Source organism: Dermochelys coriacea, chromosome 20 (assembly GCF_009764565.3).
Source record: "Dermochelys coriacea isolate rDerCor1 chromosome 20, rDerCor1.pri.v4, whole genome shotgun sequence".
Classification (NCBI taxonomy): domain Eukaryota; kingdom Metazoa; phylum Chordata; order Testudines; family Dermochelyidae; genus Dermochelys; species Dermochelys coriacea.
Genome location: NC_050087.2, coordinates 12,314,094 through 12,331,461, shown reverse-complemented (window position 1 = coordinate 12,331,461; position 17,368 = coordinate 12,314,094). Strand labels below are relative to the sequence as shown.

At 56.8% G+C, this 17,368-nt stretch overlaps 1 protein-coding gene across 5 annotated transcripts; it reads left to right on the top strand.

The window, feature by feature from the left end:
• Window positions 1-204: 204 nt before the first annotated feature.
• XAB2 (XPA binding protein 2) lies at window positions 205-17,235 on the top strand. 5 transcript variants are annotated; one of them, XR_006278296.1, is made up of 19 exons: window positions 205-374; window positions 825-948; window positions 1,699-1,896; window positions 2,420-2,554; window positions 3,011-3,175; window positions 7,600-7,744; window positions 8,155-8,306; window positions 10,332-10,451; window positions 10,964-11,095; window positions 12,174-12,305; window positions 12,537-12,650; window positions 12,972-13,134; window positions 13,609-13,799; window positions 14,404-14,538; window positions 15,390-15,561; window positions 15,657-15,783; window positions 16,193-16,302; window positions 16,487-16,648; window positions 16,700-17,235. XR_006278296.1 is itself a non-coding variant. In XM_038378608.2 (18 exons), exons 1-18 carry the CDS (start codon window positions 220-222, stop codon window positions 16,546-16,548), a joined length of 2,520 nt encoding a protein of 839 aa, XP_038234536.1. In that variant the 5' UTR covers window positions 205-219; the 3' UTR covers window positions 16,549-17,235. The 5 variants fall into 5 exon arrangements, 4 of the variants coding, with proteins under 4 accessions (XP_038234536.1, XP_043362221.1, XP_038234535.2 ...); XM_038378608.2 differs by having other exon boundaries at window positions 14,416-14,538; window positions 16,487-17,235; XM_043506286.1 differs by having other exon boundaries at window positions 16,487-17,235.
• Window positions 17,236-17,368: the final 133 nt, after the last annotated feature.

Sequence of the window (17,368 nt, the reverse complement as noted above, 5' to 3'; positions counted from 1 at the left end):
TCCATATTAACAAAACAGGCTGCCACCACGGAGGGAGCAAACACTGAATAAGGAAACAGGTTGCAATAAATAGAGAAAAATGAGAGTTAAAAGTTTGGATTCCCTTGGTGGTTTCCCTACTAAACGGATTCTGAGTCTTGGAAGTGGTGCTGCTAGTGCCCAGAGGTTCCTGGGCATAAAGGAGAGGCCTGGGCTCTGCCTCTAATCCCTTCCTCCCACATGCAGGAGGAGGAGGATCTGCAGTACGAGGAAGAAATCCTGCGCAACCCCTTCTCTGTCAAGTGCTGGATCCGCTACATTGAGTTCAAGCAGAACGCCCCTCGGCATGTGCTGAACCTGATCTACGAGAGAGCCCTCAAGGAGCTGCCAGGCAGGTATGTGGTTGGGAGCAAAGGCATGGAGAACTCTTTGGGCATGTCTACATTGCAGTAAGAGGTATGACAGGAGCATGTGTATACACTCCCAAGTTAGTGAGCTCAATAACAATGGCAATGAAGCTAGCCACACGAGTACATACCCGGGCTTGTGGGCTCACTTGTACAGCCTGTGCTGCTGCTGTTCAAGTTCGCTAGATCGAAGGCAGCTCATCTCTGTTGATGCATTCTGCAGTCACACTGCTGATCGCAGTGTAGACATACCCTTTAGAAGCTCACAACTGCTGTGTCTCATGTGGGAAGCACTGCAGAGAAGTGCAGGTGCACTGGATATGGGCATTTCCCGCCTACCACATGCCTAGCCTCTCCCAGCAGGAGGCTCTGTGAGGGCCAGGACAGGAGCGCAGGCTAAAGAAACCTCTGATAGTGACAACTCCATGGTGTTTGCAGTTACAAGCTGTGGTACAACTACCTTAAGCAGCGCCGGAAGCAGGTGAAGAACAGGTGTGTGACTGACCCCGGCTATGAGGAGGTGAACAACTGCCATGAACGTGCCCTCGTCTTCATGCACAAGGTATGGGGAGACCTGGAACAGATGAGCGGCAAAGCTGCTGGACTTGATGGTGGTAGATGAAGGCTCTCTGATGAGGGCAGGGTTGTTGGAGGCTTTCTGCATGGCCCTGTCCCCAACCGTGGACAGCTCCTGCCCCAGGCTGTAGATCACCTAATCATGGACCCCTTGTGTCCTGGGCCTCATCATCAACCATGAGCTCCCCCCACACCTTAGACCCCTGCCTGCCTGCTCTGAGTCCCATGTGTGTCTCCAGAATGGTCATAGCCTGGGCAGCTGCAGGGCCAGTTCCCCCATGCCATCACTAGCCAGTGTGCATTAGCACTGACCAGGCCTCATTGTGCTCAGCTTGCTAATGAGCTAGGGGATTGGGGGCCAGCAGGAAGCTGCCTTGGGGCCAGCAAACTTATTTTGTGTAACCCCATAGGTGGCTGTCGGTCACTTCAGGCCTCAGGGTGGGTTGGAACCAGCAACTTCGAGGCACAAGGCTCTGTAGGGTTCTCTTGAGGATCCACCCCCAGGGCCTTTTCTGCCCATTGCGCCAGCCAGAATGAAACAAACAGGGAGGAGGGGAAATCCAAATACCGGGTGAGGTACCCACAATGTTGGGGACAGGGCTTCCCTCCTTAAGGAGAAGGGGTTTTGTCCTTAGAGACAGCTGTGCCACAGCATGGCAGTATAACCATGATAGGAGGAGTCCGGTCCGCCCTGTGGTCCTGCCCTGGTAAGCAATCTTGCCTCTTGAACTGGCAGATGCCTCGGATCTGGCTAGATTACTGCCAGTTCCTCATGGATCAGTGCCGGATCACCCGCACACGCAGGACCTTTGACCGGGCACTCCGGGCACTGCCCATCACGCAGCACCATCGAATCTGGCCCCTCTACCTGAAGTTTGTGCGCTTGTATCCCCTGCCCGAGACGGCTGTGCGAGTCTACCGCAGGTACCTGAAGGTAAGGGCACCAGACTCCCTAATCTTTACTCTTTGCTGAGCTGCCCCCTTTTGAACAGTCTCCTTTGGGTTTGCCTGTCTCTGCACAGTGGATCCACAACAATGGAACAAAGGCCTTGGAGCTTCTGCTCCTCATAGGGTCAAGATCCAGCCCTAACCCCGCCCATGGCTGCAGGGTATGTTGCAGTGGAGGCAAACGGATTGGAGGGGATGGCTGAGTGACCTGCCTAGGGTTATGCAGGGAGGCTGAGCCAGAGCAGGGAATTGAACCTGTCTCTCCAAATCCCAGGTTTGCACCCAAAGTTCTGCACTGTCCTTCCGCTTGTCCCTGCCCCAGCTAGCTGTGGAACCTCAAGCAAATCACTTCGTCTCTCTGTGCCTCAGTTTCCCTTCACAGAGTGGAGCTAGTGAACTGTGAAGTGCTTGGAGATTGGGGGTGGCGTAGAGGGAGGCAGTGCTAACCTGCAAAAGCATGGGGGGTGCTAGGTTGCCAGGCATGCTCATCCCTGCTGTGTGTGCTGCAGCTGAGCCCTGAGAACGCTGAAGAGTACATCGAATATCTGCGCTCCATCGACCGGCTGGACGAGGCCGCCCTCCGCCTTGCCACTGTGGTCAATGACGAGAGGTTCGTCTCCAAGGAGGGGAAATCCAACTACCAGGTGAGGTGTCCATGCTCCCAGGGCGAGGCTTCTTTCCTGAGGGGACAGCTGTGCCAGTCATCCACCCCATTGCTAATAGCTCCTCTTGCTCCCTCCCCTTAAAGACGGCTTGTGCCCCAGCCTCCTTGCTGGTCCCCTAGAGCACTTCCCCCACGCAGGGTCTCTCACATCCTGGAATGTGCCAGGTGGGGCAGCAGGAGTGAATGCGGGGGGCTGGGTACCAGACCTCAGCCTGGAGCCCAGGCCCCAGGGTGTTGGGAAGTGGAGGGGATGGGCTCAGATGTGCAACCCAAGCCCAGGGCAGGAACAGGAATAGCCATCATGCTATGTGCTCCCACATGGGCACAGTAATCTTGGGGGATGGGTTAGATGGGCTCAGGGCCTGGGAGCTCCCTGTGGGTGCTGAGTGGCCTGTGTAGCCTTGCCCTGCTGCCTGATGTCTCCTTCTCCCTCCAGCTGTGGCACGAGCTTTGTGACCTCATCTCCCAGAACCCTGACAAGGTGAAGTCCCTCAATGTTGGGGCCATCATTCGCGGAGGCCTCACCCGCTTCACCGACCAGCTGGGCAAGCTCTGGTGCTCCCTGGCCGACTACTACATCCGCAGTGGGCACTTTGAGAAGGTACCTTGAGGAGTGGGCAAGGCCAGCACTGGGAGCTTTTAGGGATGGGCGCTGTTCCATGCAGGCTGCTCTGTGAATGGTGCTAACTGCTGGCAAAGGCTTTCCCATTGCAAGGGGAAGCTGGTGTTTAATTTGGTGGGCACAGGGGTTAAAGGTCCTGGGGAAGCAACAACCCAGGAGGTTACATGGCTGGGTGCAGCGTGGGCCCCCAAAGGGTTAGTGAATCATGAGCTGAGGGGACAGGGAAACCAGGTGTGGTGGAATGTGAAGCGTCCACCTGAGGGTTGGATCCAGGAGCTGCATGGGAGAAGGCGCTCTCACTAGCAACAGCCGTAAGTGCCACAAGGAAGCTGGTACTGGGTGATTCGTTGGGGGGAGGTTATGGGAGTCTGGGATGGTTGAGCTGAATCTTAGAGGGGTTTTGAAGCAGGGTGAGTGACATTTGAACTGGATCCTGAAATGGGTGAGTGTGGGTGGAAGCATGGGAGGGAAGTGCCTGGGGAGGACTGGGAGGGTAATGCAAAGACTAGGGCAGTCTGGGGGGATGGGGAAGGGAAGCAGGCTGGGGGAGCTCCTCACAGCCCTCCCTCCTGCCCCCCACAGAGCTTCCCTGTCTGCAGAGGGATGGGGGGGAATTGTCCAGCCCAGCAGGGATGAAGGAAGTCTGAGTTCACCACCCCAGTATGGAAAGCAGCTGGGCTTCCCTGCTCACTCAGGCACTGGAGTAGCTCCTGTTTGCCTAGCCGATCTCATCTGGAAGGAGCCCAAAGCACATCTTTGGAGGGATCACTGTTCTGGTTCTGGAGTGTGCCTGTCTCTGGGATGGAATATGGCAGGGGTTAAACAGCTCACAGAACACTATCTAGTCACTGATGAGCCCATGACGTGTTTCTCAGCAGTGAGGATATTAACCCCAGTGTCCAGGCCCAATCCAGCATGCTCCAGCTGACCCTCTGCATTCCTCCAAAGTTAGTGTCTCTAGTTGTTCTGTCTCCTCTAACCAGTTAGTATTTCTAAGGTTCCTAGCGCCATAGTGTTGAATCATCTCCCTTTGTGTGGTGTTGCCATGTGACTATTAAACAGGGTAGAAGAGAGGAATGTTGCTGCTAAGCTGTTACGGTTGCTCAGTGCTTTTGTTCTTAGAGGTCCAGTGTTATCAGCACTAGCAGGTAGCGCAGCCTGCTGATTCAGCAGCCCCCAATTTTACTTATCAAGAAAGACCACAGGCATGGTTTGGTGACAAAGGTGCTCGGCCAGGTTTATTGCCCTTAAGGCAAAGTCGTAGCGTCCCATAAGAGCTACAGGCACGCTAACCCGTGAGTGCCCAAGGCAAGGAGTGGCTCAGTCAGCAGCAGGAATTTCAGCTGTCCCATTAGAACAGTCAACCTGGATTCACCAAGAGCAAGTCATGCCTGACCAACCTGATGGCCTTCTATGGTAAGATAACTGGCTCTGTGGATATGGGGAAAGTGGTGGATGTGATATATCTTGACTTTAGCAAAGATTTTGATATGATTTTCCACAGTATTCTTGCTAGCAAGTTAAAGTATGGATTGGATGAATGGACTATAAGGTGGATGGAAAGCTGGCCGCATTGTTGGGCTCAGTGGGTAGTGATCAATGACTCCGTGTCTAGTTGTCAGCCAGTATTAAGCGGAGTGCCCCAAGGGTTGGTCCTGGAGCTGGTTTTGTTCAACATCTTTATTAATGATCTGGATGATGGAATGAATTGCACCTTCAGCAAGTTCGCAGATGACGCTAAACTGGGGGAGAGGTACAGAATTGTAGAATATCAGGGTTAGAAGGGACCTCAGGAGGTCATCTAGTCCAACCCCCTGCTCAAAGTAAGACCAACATCAACTAAATCATCCCAGCCAGGGCTTTGTCAAGCTGGGCCTTAAAAATCTCTAAGGATGGAGATTCCACCACCTCCCTAGCTAACCCATTCCAGTGCTTCACCACCACCCTCCTAGTGAAAGTGTTTCCTAATATCCAACCTAGACCTCCCGCACTGCAACTTGAGACCATTGCTCCTCATTCTGTCATCTGTCACCACTGAGAACAGCCGAGCTCCATCCTCTTTGGAATCCCCCTTCAGGTAATTGAAGGCTGCTATCAAATCCCCCCTCGCTCTTCTCTTCTTCAGACTAAATAAGTCCAGTTCCCTCAGCCTCTCCTCGTAAGTCATGTAACCCAGCCCCCTAATAATTTTCATTGTCCTCTGCTGGAGACTCTCCAATTTGTCCACATCCTTTCTTGACTTCCCTCAATCTGCTGGCAATGCTCCTACTAATACAGTCCAATAGGCCATTGGCCTTCTTGGCAACAAGGGCTCACTGCTGACTCATATCCAGCATCTCGTCTGCTGTAATCCCCAGGTCCTTTTCTGCAGAACTGCTGCTTAGACAGTCAGTCCCCAGTCTGTAACAGTGCATGGGATCTTCCTTCCTAAGTGCAGAACTCTGCACTTGTCCTTGTTGAACCTCATCAGATTTCTTTTGGCCCAATCCTCCAATTTGTCTAAGTAACTGGACCCTATCCCTACCCTCCAGCGTATCTACCTCCCACAGTATTCTTGCCAGCAAATTAAAGAAGTATGGGCTGGATGAATGGACTATAAGGTGGACAGAAAGTTGGCTAGATTGTCAGGCTCAACGGGTAGTGATCAACAGCTTGATGTCTAGTTGGAAGCCAGTATCAAGCAGAGTGCGTCAGGAGTCTGTCCTGGGGCCGGTTTTGTTCAACATAGAAATTCATAGAATTCATAGAATATCAGGGTTGGAAGGGACCTCAGGAGGTCATCTAGTCCAACCCCCTGCTCAAAGTAGGACCAATCCCCTTCATTAATGATCTGGATGACGGGATGAATTGCACCCTCAGCAAGTTCGCAGATGACACTAAAATGGAGAGAGAGGTAGATATGCTGGAGGGTAGCGATAGGATCCAGACTGATCTTAACCAATTGTAGGATTGGGCCAAAATAAATCTGATGAGGTTCAACAAGGACAAGTGCAGAGTCCGGCACTTAGGATGGAAGAATCCCATGCACTGCTACAGACTAGGGACCGAATGGCTCGGCAGCAGTTCTGCAGAAAAGGAACTAAGGGTTACAGTGGACGAGAATCTGGATACGAGTCAACAGTGTGCCCTTGTTGCCAAGAAGGCCAATGGCATTTTGGGATGCATAAGTAGTGGCATTGCCAACAGATCAAGGGATGTGATTGTTCCCCTCTATTTGACATTGGTGAAGCCTCATCTGGAGTACTGTGTCCAGTTTTGGGCCCCCCACAACAAGAAGGATGTGAAAAAACTGGAAAACATCCAGCAGAGGGCAACAAAAATGATTAGGGGACTGGAACACATGACTTATGAGGAGCGGCTGAGGGAACTGGGATTGTTTAATCTGTGGAAGAGAAGAATGATGGGGCATTTGACAGCTGCTTTCAGCTACCTGAAAGGGGGTTCCAAAGAGGATGGATCTAAACTGTTTTCAGTGGTAGCAGATGACAGAATGAGGAGCAATGGTCTCAAGTTGCAGTGTGGGAGGTTTAGGTTGGATATTAGGAAAAACTTTTTCACTAGGAGGGTGGTGAAACACTGGAATGAGTTACCTAGGGAGATGGTGGAATTTTCTTCCTTAGAGGTTTTTAAGGTCAGGCTTGACAAAGCCCTGGCTGGGATGATTTAGTTGGTGTTGGTCTTGCTTTGAGCAGGGGGTTGGACTAGATACCTCCTGAGGTCCCTTCTAACCCTGATATTCTGCGGTTTAAGGCATGGTCCCCCGACATCTATAGACTGAGACAAACTGTGATAAACAACTTGCACAGCACCTGACGTGTTTTATGACACCTGTTTGTTACCTCCCCTTGTTCCTTGTATTTTGGACAAAATATTTTTATTGATTGATTTGTCAAACCATTTGATTTTGTACTAATTTTTTGTGTATTTGTACTAGCCTTCTAAAATACCTTTTTGTAAATATCTAGGGCCTCCACTAGCAACAGCTTTACCAAGTTCATATAGTGAGCAGTCACCTTGTGAGCATTTATTTTAATACATGGCCTGACTTTGCTTCACAGCCTTGGGTTCAGGCCTTAAATTTTGCACCAGGCTCAGTGCTCCAGGCTCTCTTTCTCTACTACAAACAGTTGCTGCACCCCACCCCAGGAGCAGCCACATCTCAGTACCGGGCAAGGGACCAAACAACTCCCACTGGTGACTGCATCTCAGCGCCAGGCAAGGGATCCCTGTATCAACTTCTCCACCCCATAGATTGCTGCATCTCACCTCTGGGCAAGGGCCCTTTGGAGGCTTATCAGGGTGGAGGGGCCATAGCTCCCATTTCTCTCCTTGGAGCTAGCTTGGAGGGGCCCCTTTGTGGGATAGGGAGCCTGGGGCCTTGCTCACAGTGCCATATGTCTCAGGCCCGGGACGTGTACGAGGAGGCCATCCAGACGGTGATGACAGTGCGGGATTTCACCCAGGTGTTTGACAGCTACGCCCAGTTCGAGGAGAGCATGATCGCAGCCAAGATGGAGACCACCTCTGAGCTGGGACAGGAGGAGGAGGGTGAGTGGGGGACTGGGCCCCGCCTGCAGGTACCATGCAGCGCTCCTAAGCGGGGATTGGCCAGCCTGGGGAGGCAGAGCTCCAAGTGTGGCACTGGGGGGCAAGGAGGGTAATACTGACATCTGCAGTTACACCACTTACACCAGGGCTGCATTTGGCCTCCAGAGTCTGGCAGCTGATTGCTCTTTATGGGAGGCACAAAGGACCGCTCGGAAGGGGTGGAGGATAGTAAGACCCTGCTAGGCCCAGAGGGAGAGCTGGGAGTCGGGACTCCTGTGTTCAATTCCCAGCTCTGGGAGGGAGTGGGGAGCATTAAATGGGGGGCTGGGACTCGGGACTCCTGGAGGGCCAGGGCCTGGCAGGGACATTAGGCCGGTGGCTAATCCTGCCTGTGCCTCTCCCCACTACAGATGATGTGGACCTTGAGCTGCGCCTCGCTCGCTTTGAGCAGCTGATCACACGGCGCCCCCTGCTGCTCAACAGTGTGTTGCTGCGCCAGAACCCCCATAACGTCCACGAGTGGCACAAGCGTGTGAAGCTCTATGAGGGGAAGCCCCGAGAGGTAGGGCCGGGCCGGCCCATCCCCCAGGGGAGCATGCAAGGGCCACACGCTCACCCTGGGGCTCTGCCTTCTCATCCTGATGCCCCCCTCCCCCCCTTGGCATCCCAGGGGAATGGGGAGATGGGTAGAGGTGCAGCTGCCTCTGGGGTGTGGGGCACATGGGGGCTGGTTTTACAGGGATCCTGTGCCTGGTGCTGAGATGCAGCCATCTCTGGTGTGGGACAGATCTCCCCCGCTAATCCGCTCTGCACGAGGCTGACGCATGCTTTAGCGTGATGGACTTGGGGCGCAAGTTCGTGCAGCATGGCTCAGTATGCGGTTCATGGCTCGGGGGGAGGCTGAGACACCAGGTGTGTTGTCTGCAGCGCTCTGAAAAGCCCAGCCTGGCATGGCTGAGCCCTCTGGTGGGATTTGCTTGGAAAATAGCCCCAGGCAGAGGCTGGCAAGTGGTTCGGGTGAGTCAGGACACCTGTGTTCCCTGTACTGCCACACACACACTGTTCTCTCTGGCAAGTGGCACCGTTGTTCTGTACCTCAGTTTCCCTGTCTCTAAGATGGGGGTGGTAGCTGCGTCCTTGGGAAGCCGAGGGGGTAAGAGTTGCTGGCTATGTAGTGTGTTGGGCCGCCCTAGAGGGTGCTGTAGTGGGGGCGTGGGGCTGGTGTGCTACACAGAGGTAGACTGGGCAGCTGGCACTGCCCTGGTCCCTCCTGCCCCAGGCAGGGTCAGTGTGTTTCCCAGCTGTGCACGTCTCCCTTACTGCACTGGCTTCACCCCGACCTGACCCCAGTATATTCATGGGATCAGTGCTACAGCCCCAGCTTTGGAACAGTCTCTCGGAGGAGCCTTCCCGTGTGCCAGACCCCCTCTGGCTGTCGTGCTTCCTCCAGGATAAGCCCAATGGCTTCACCGCCTCTGGAGCCTGGGCCTTCCGCACCCCTGCGTCACCCCGCGAGCTCCATTCAGCGAGTCCCACAGGGCAGACCCCCATGGGGAATTCATGACCTCACCCAGCATTGGCAGCAATGCTCGCACAGCGTTGTCAGAACAGTAACCCCAAAGGCAGCATGGGGAGTCTGTAGTCAGCCCAGAGCACTGAGGTTAAAGCACAGACCCTCCTGCTTAGCCCAGAGCCCAGCTGAGCTGGACTGAGCCTCTTTGTTCAGGCTCTGTCTGACCCTCCATCTGGCCTCCTTGGTCAACCCCAACCAAGAGTCCCTGACTCCTTCCAGCAGCCAGCCCTGGTCCCCCCACCTCGACCTCGGCAGCCCTTTGATCTCCAGCTGGGGGGCTGCTGTTCAGCTTCCCTAAGGAGAGACGGGGAAATCCATCTGTGGGTCCTTGGGTGCTAGGTGTCAATGGCCTGGAATTTGGGGTCCCCTTTGGCATCTTAGATGCTCCACTACCATGGGGAATAAGACCCCCCCATCCATCTCCTAGCCTCCCCTGAGAGCAACCAGGCCCCTCCCACTCGCTGGGAAACTGATGCTGCAGCAGGATTCTCAAACTATTCCCACTTCGTCCCATCTGGCAGTGAGTGTAAGTGGTTGTGCAAGGAGTGGGGTAGCAAAGACTTGGCTCGTCTTTGGGGCTCTGTCCAGAGCATTAGAACAGCTGGGGCACAGGGAATGGGCTACAGGCACCGGTTCTGATCTGGCTGGGGCAGGGGACGAGGGCGAGGGGCTGTGTCACTGGTGCTGATCCAGGCTCAAACCTAGGGCATAGGGCCCGGGTTCCAATCCAGGCTGGGAATGACTGAAAGCTGCTCCCATTGCGTGTGCAGTGTGGGCGAGTCTCGGTCCATTTCCTCATCACTGGGTTCTGTGAGATTGCCAGGGAAATTAACTTGCCCCAGTGAGGAGTCAAGGGAGACTGAACTCCACCCTCACCCCTAGAAGGCACCCCTCTGGGGCACAGGGAGGAACTGTGTGGGCCCTGCTGTAGCAGCTCTGTTGGCAAAGGCCTTCAGCAGAGTGTGCCCTTCTCCTCCTGCTGGATCTAACGCTGGCGCCCACCTGCCCTCACAGATCATCAACACCTACACGGAGGCCGTGCAGACCGTGGACCCCTTCAAGGCCACCGGCAAGACGCACACACTCTGGGTCTCCTTTGCCAAGTTCTACGAGGACAATGGGCAGATCGAGGATGTGAGTGTTGCTGGGGACGCGGAGTGAGAACAGCTAAGAAAAGCTGCCTCCTCTCCCTGCCCTTGCCCAGGGGACCCATCAGGAGGGTGGGGTGCGGTGTGATAGGACCCTCATCCTGGGGCGTCACACAAACAGGACTCGTGTTCCCAGCAGTGGCTGCTAGTGGGGGTTAAACTGGGCAGGAGCATCACCCAAGCACCTGGAGAGAGAGTCTGTGCAGGATCCCCATTAATGCCAACCCTGGAAGGCCAGGGCAGAGGGGTCTGTGAGGGAGGGATTTCTGCCTGTCTGGGTGCACTGTGTCTGGGCCCCTGCTGGAGTCTGGGAGATGGAGTGGGGCAGGCTCCTGCCACAGCTCAGGGGAGCAGGTTGGCTGGGGGGGAGCAGGCTGGCCTGGGGCCAGGCGGGGAGCAGGGGCTGGGTTCCTGCCAGAGCTCAGGGAAGTGGGCTGGTCGGGGGCTGGGGGGAGCAGCTCATGCTCCCTCTGATTCTGCCTCCCTCCCCTTGCCCAGGCCAGGACCATCTTTGAGAAGGCCACCAAGGTGAACTTCAAGCAGGTGGACGACCTAGCCTGCGTTTGGTGCGAGTATGGGGAGATGGAGCTGCGCCATGAGAATTATGACCAGGCCCTGCGCATCCTCCGGGTGAGCCCAGCCCTGCTGGGTATAGGGGGGCTGATGGGAGTGGCAATGTGGTATACGAGGGCAAGCGCCAGGCAACCGTCTCTTAGGCTGCTGGAGAGTCCTGGGCGGGTAGAGGAGAGAGGAACATCTTGCTCTCTATAAATATATCAGAGGGATAAATGCAGGAGAGGGAGAGGAATTATTTAAGCTCAGCACCAATGTGGACACAAGAACAAATGGGTATAAACTGGCCACCAGGAAGTTGACTTGAAATCAGACGAAGGTTTCTAACCATCAGAGGAGTGAAGTTTTGGAATAGCCTTCCAAGGGAAGCAGTGGGGGCAAAAGATCTATCTGGCTTTAAGATTCTACTCGATAAGTTTATGGAGGAGATGGTGTGATGGGATAATGTGATTTTGGTAAGTAATTGATCTTTAAATATTCAGGGTAAATAGGACTAATCCCCTGAGATGGGATATTGGATGGATGGGATCTGAGTTACCCAGGAAAGAATTTTCTGTAGTATCTGGCTGGTGAATCTTGCCCATATGCTCAGGGTTCAGCTGATCGCCATATTTGGGGTCGGGAAGGAATTTTCTTCCAGGCAGATTGGAGAGGCCCTGGAGGTTTTTCACCTTCCTCTGTAGCATGGGGCACGGGTCACTTGAGGGAGGCTTCTCTGCTCCTTGAAGTCTTTAAACCATGATTTGAGGACTTCAATAGCTCAGACATAGGTGAGGTTTTTGGTAGGAGTGGGTGGGTGAGATTCTGTGGCCTGCGCTGTGCAGGGGGTCGGACTAGATGATCAGAATGGTCCCTTCTGACCTTAGTATCTATGAATCTATGAATCTTGAGGTTAAGGCCCAGACTCTAGGGTTCCACTCCCAGCTCTGGGAGGGGCAGGTGGTCTAGTGGTTTGAGTGTGGGCCATGCTTTGCTGTGGACTCAGTGAGTGATGGTGAGCAGCTGCCTACGTGGCGCCTGCCAGGGGATGTCATGAGTCCCTGAATGGCCCTGCCCACCCTGTGTGTTACTGGCCACGAAATCCTGGGCACAGGATTCGTTGCCCCACTGAGCGCACTCCCCTCTTGCCCCACAGAAAGCCACGGCCATCCCAGCCAAGAAAGCAGAGTACTTCGACACCTCAGAGCCTGTCCAGAACCGTGTGTACAAATCCCTCAAAGTCTGGTCCATGCTGGCTGACCTGGAAGAGAGCCTGGGCACCTTCAAGGTGAGGATACCCACCCTTCTCAGGGGCCAGGTCCCCGGGGGGGAGGCCAAGGAGCCGGGCCCTAGCTGCTCTCCGGCAGAGGAACTGCAGGGCGTGGACTCTACTGGGGATGGCGCCAGGCTCAGCCTTCACCCGCCCCGTCCATCCTGCTGGGCCCACTGGATCCCTGCAGCATGCCAGCCCCTACCGTAATCCATCTAATACTGCTGCCCGCCTGGTCTTCTCTCCTAGTCCACCAAGGCGGTGTATGACCGCATCCTGGACCTGCGCATTGCCACGCCCCAGATCATCATCAACTACGCCCTCTTCCTGGAGGAGCACACCTACTTCGAGGAGAGCTTCAAGGTGCAGGGGAGCTCTGCTGTGACTTAGCTGGGCTCCAAGAAGCAGAGTTGGGGTAGGGGTGAGGGGGAACTGGTGGGCAGGGCTGGCAGAGAACCCCTGATTGGCAGGCGTTTGCCCGGTGAGGGAGGGGCTGCAGAGCTGGCTGTATCAGAGGGGCTCTGAAGTGGCTCCGTGGGGATTACAGGGTTAATGTGCAGATTGTGGGTGGGGGGAGATGCTGCGATTGCTCCTTGGGGGGTCATGGAACTTCCACCAGATGCTGCCAGATGTGAGGGCTCCAGGGGGACCCGGGCAGCCATGCTCACACTCCTCCCTCGGCAGGCCTACGAGAGGGGCATCTCCCTGTTCCGCTGGCCCAATGTGTACGACATCTGGAACACCTACCTGACCAAGTTCATCGACCGTTATGGCGGCAAGAAGCTGGAGCGTGCCCGCGACCTCTTCGAGCAGGCACTGGACGGCTGCCCCCAGAAATACGCCAAGAGTACGTGGGGGCAAGGGTTCCTGGCTCCCCGGTATGAGGGCATCCTGGCGTCAACTGCCATGTGGCTCTGTCTGGCCAGGATTCCACCCGCACTGGTGCCCAGTCCTGTCTCCAAGCCGAGGGGAGCCCTGGTGAATGGGATGCTGAATGGGGGAGCCCAGCCCCACTGGGCCTGCGGCTCCATGTGGACTCGAGCACAGACTGCTGTGTGGCAAAGAGGGCCTGAGATCCTGGGCTGTGGCAGAGCCAGTGCCCCCGTACGCAGCCCCCCACCAGCTGGCTTTGCCTTTGCTCCCTCCCCACACACATGCCCCTCTGCGGGCCTCCCACCCCCGTCAGCCAGCTTTGCCTCTGCTCCAGTGGTGCTGCAGGTTTCTGATGCCATTCTGAGTCACCCTGTGGCCTGGTGACCCTGTACCAGGGCCCTCAGTCGTACCCTTGCCAGCCAGCCACTAATGCACCCTGTCCCTGCAGCCATCTACCTGTTGTATGCCAAGCTGGAGGAGGAGTTCGGGCTGGCGCGGCATGCCATGGCAGTGTACGAGCGGGCCACACGGGCCGTACAGCCCTCGGAGCAGTACGAGATGTACAACATCTACATCAAGCGGGCGGCCGAGATCTATGGGGTCACCCACACCCGCAGCATCTATGAGAAGGCCATTGAGGTGAGGTAGGGGGTAGAGCTGGCAGAGGTTTCCCCTTTCCCCCTCACATGGGCCTAGAGCACTGCCTCCACCCCTGTGTGCCAGTGCATTGGGCTGTCCTAGGCCCCTTCCTGCCATTCAGTAGCAGAAACCCCTCCCATCCTCCTGCACCCAAATCCCATGGGCTGGTGCTGAGGAGCCCTAGACCCCTCCAGCAGGCAGTGAGAGGCGTGGGCTGGCTGAGGTCTGCACCTCCTGTCCAAGCACTAGAGGGCAGCGCTGCCTTCTTGTAACGGGGATGTTTGGGCAGCAGAGATGGGCACAGAGAGCACCGGGCCAAATCCCAAACACTCCCCTCACCCCTGGTACTCTGCAGCCCAAGGCTGCGAAGCCATGAACCCGGGATCTTCGGAGGGGGGAGCCTGTCCTGAGCCCCAGCCTGCAGGGAGCACACTGCATGGCATCTGGATTCCCTCACCCAGGGGTGGGGTCAGGGGCAGGGCATTCAGGGGAGCATGCTGTCTGTCCATCCATCCGCCCAGGGTGCGCTCTGGGGTCAGAGCCAGTGTTGGGCGAGGAGGAGTGGGGATGGAGGCTGGTGGGATTCAGGGGCACTCTCTCACAGTCTCTCCCACAGGTGCTGTCAGACGAGCATGCCCGCGAGATGTGCCAGCGCTTTGCCGACATGGAGTGCAAGCTGGGCGAGATCGACCGGGCCCGGGCCATCTACTCCTACTGCTCACAGATCTGTGACCCCCGGGTAGGGGCCCTGGGGTGAACTTTGGGTGGCAGAGTGAGCTGGGGCCCTGGGGGTGGGATTGTCCCCTACAGTCTGGTCCCTGGCACTAGTGTCCCCAGGCTCCCTAGGCTTGGTTTCCCTGCCACTCTGCCCAGCCAGGTGGGTGTTGGGCCCTGCTAGAGAGATCAGTTGCCCTAGAGAAGTCTGGGAGATGGACCAGGGCCACCCTCACTCCTGGAGCTGGGAAGCTGGTAGTGGAGAGCTCGGCCCTTGACCTCACCCACCACCAGTTGGCACTACAGTGACCCATGGTGCCCACCCTGCACCCCCTCCCCCCAGCTATGGTGGGGATGCAGCAGTGCTGGACAGGGGCCTCCCACCTTCCCTGGCATAGTGCCTGCCTGCCTGTCAGACCAGAGCCAAGGTGGGTGGGGGTGTCTTGCTCTGACTGCTGGAACCTATAGCCCTGGGGTGAGTGGGGAGGGGCTTCATGGTGATGGGACCCCTATAAACCTGTGCAGGGCTCCCCCTGTGCCCTTCTCTGGGTCCTACTGCCACAGCCCCAGGACAGCCCTGGGCTAAGTCTAGCTCTTTTAGGGGTGGGGCTCCGTGAGGTCCCACTCCCACTGCGGGACTGTCTTGCAGACCATGGAGCCAAAGGGGACGGGGGGGGGTGTTTAGCGCCCCGGGGTGGCCCGGCATCCTGCCCCATCTCCAGTAACAGCCTGAGCCCTGGGGGCAGATGGTCTCTGAGCTGGGTGGGGGTGGTTTAGCAGCAGATTCTTTAGAGAGGGCTGAGGGGATGGGTAGGACAGGCCATGGGGGTGGGGACTGCAAGGCTCACCCCCTTTGGGCTCACCCCCCACCCCCAGACCACAGGCTCCTTCTGGCAGACATGGAAGGACTTTGAGATCCGGCACGGGAACGAAGACACCATCCGGGAGATGCTGCGCATCAAACGCAGCGTCCAAGCCACCTACAACACCCAGGTCAACTTCATGGCCTCACAGATGCTCAAAGTCTCCAGTAATGCCACAGGCACCGGTAAGCAACCTGCCCCCCTGCCTGGTGGGAGCCTTGGGGGCACCTATACCCCACACAGAGGTGTCCCTGACATTCGCCCTGCTGTCTGGTTCCAGTGTCAGACCTGGCGCCGGGCCAGAGTGGCATGGACGACATGAAGCTGCTGGAGCAGCGGGCGGAGCAGCTGGCCGCCGAGACAGAGCGGGACAAGCCCCGGTCGAAGGAGAAGATCCTCTTTGTCAGGTCTGTGTGCATAGGGAAGCTTGTGGAGACTACATATCCCAGCATGCATCTGGGCACCTGGCCCTACTGCATGCTGGGGCTTGGCTCCCCTGCCCTATAGCCAGCAATGGCTCTGAGATGCCCAGGGCCCAGTGTGCCAGTGCAGCCCTGGGCTGACTTCTCACCAGCTGAGCCTGTAACCCCCAACCACCCTCCCTGCTGAGCTCTGCCCTTACCCCTTCCCTGCTAGCTAAAGCTGGCACCCAGGGCACAGCCAGCCATAGCCCCCTGCACACTGTGGGGAGCCTGTCTTAGGCCTAGAGCCATGTGGGGAGCTGTGGACAGTGGGGGCCCAAGAGTGTTTCTGGAGCAGCTGGCTCCCTGGTGCCTAGCCCCTGGCTCACTCCCCTCCCCCCTGGTATGTTGGTAGGAGCGATGTGTCACGCAGTGAGATGGCCGCACTCTCCAGGCAGGTGAACCCTGATGAGATCGACATTGATGAGGATGAGGGGGATGAGAGCGAGGAGAATGAGCCTGATGGTAAGGGGGGGCTGTGCAGCTGTGACTGGGGGAGGGGCCTAGTGTAGCTGGATATGTCCTGCCCCTCAGGCTAAGGATGGGAGTTGGGTGGGGCTGGGCACTGGGTGTGGCATAGTTGGGTCTGTCTCCTGGCTGGAGGCAGGTGCTGGCTCACCACTGACCCACCCTCCGCTTCTCCCTACAGAGGTGCAGCTGGAGCAGCAGAGCGTCCCCTCCGCTGTGTTCGGGGGGCTGAAGGTCGACTGAGCTGGGGACAGCCAGCGGGCACCATGGATCCTGCTCCACTCCTGGACTGTGGGCAGAGGGGTCTGGACTTTGAGATTCCTGGGCCAGCCTGGAGCTGCTGGGCTGTGGCTAGTCCCCTAGAGCATGGGCTGAGTGTCCATCCCCCAGAGCTGGCTGGAGCTGTGTACCCCCCAGCACAGCCCCTCAGCCAGGGCATCACCCTAGGGTGCTCAGCTGCCCTAGTTTTCCTGGTCCTGTGGACCAAGCAAGCTCCCTGAGTTCTGGCCCCACCCCTGGCTCCTCAGAGGGTGGGGCTGCTGTAGCTCTAAGTAGCTGGCTGCTGCCCAGGGCAGGGAAGAGGAGGACCCTGCTCAGGGCTATTGGCAGGAGTGGGTGGAACCAGCCTGCCCTTGGGCTACTGGCCCCTTGCCCTGTCACCCCCCCCCTTCCTCATGAAGCACTTTGGGAGCCAGGCTAATTAAGTAGGCAAGGAGTAGGCAGAGCCCCTGATAGTAGCTGGGGCTAATCTGCCCCCTCCAGCTGGTCTCCACTGCTAGTGTGGGGTAAGCTATGCACATGGTGCTCTTCCCCCCACTGCTGCCATGGCTGAGTGTGGGCCTGTGTCCTGGCTCTTGTGCAGGGAGAGGGGGAGTGCACCCCCCCCAGGGCTGCTGTGTTTGACTATAAATGTTTCTTTTTCTAACCTTAGCTGGGCTCTCATTGTGCAGGGAGGGGGGCAGGGGAAGAGCTGCAGGCAGAGCCTCCCCCACCTTGTGCTGGGCAGGGATGTGGTGACAGTGCAGCATGGACCTGGAGGAGGCTGTTCACCCCTGGTCAGGCA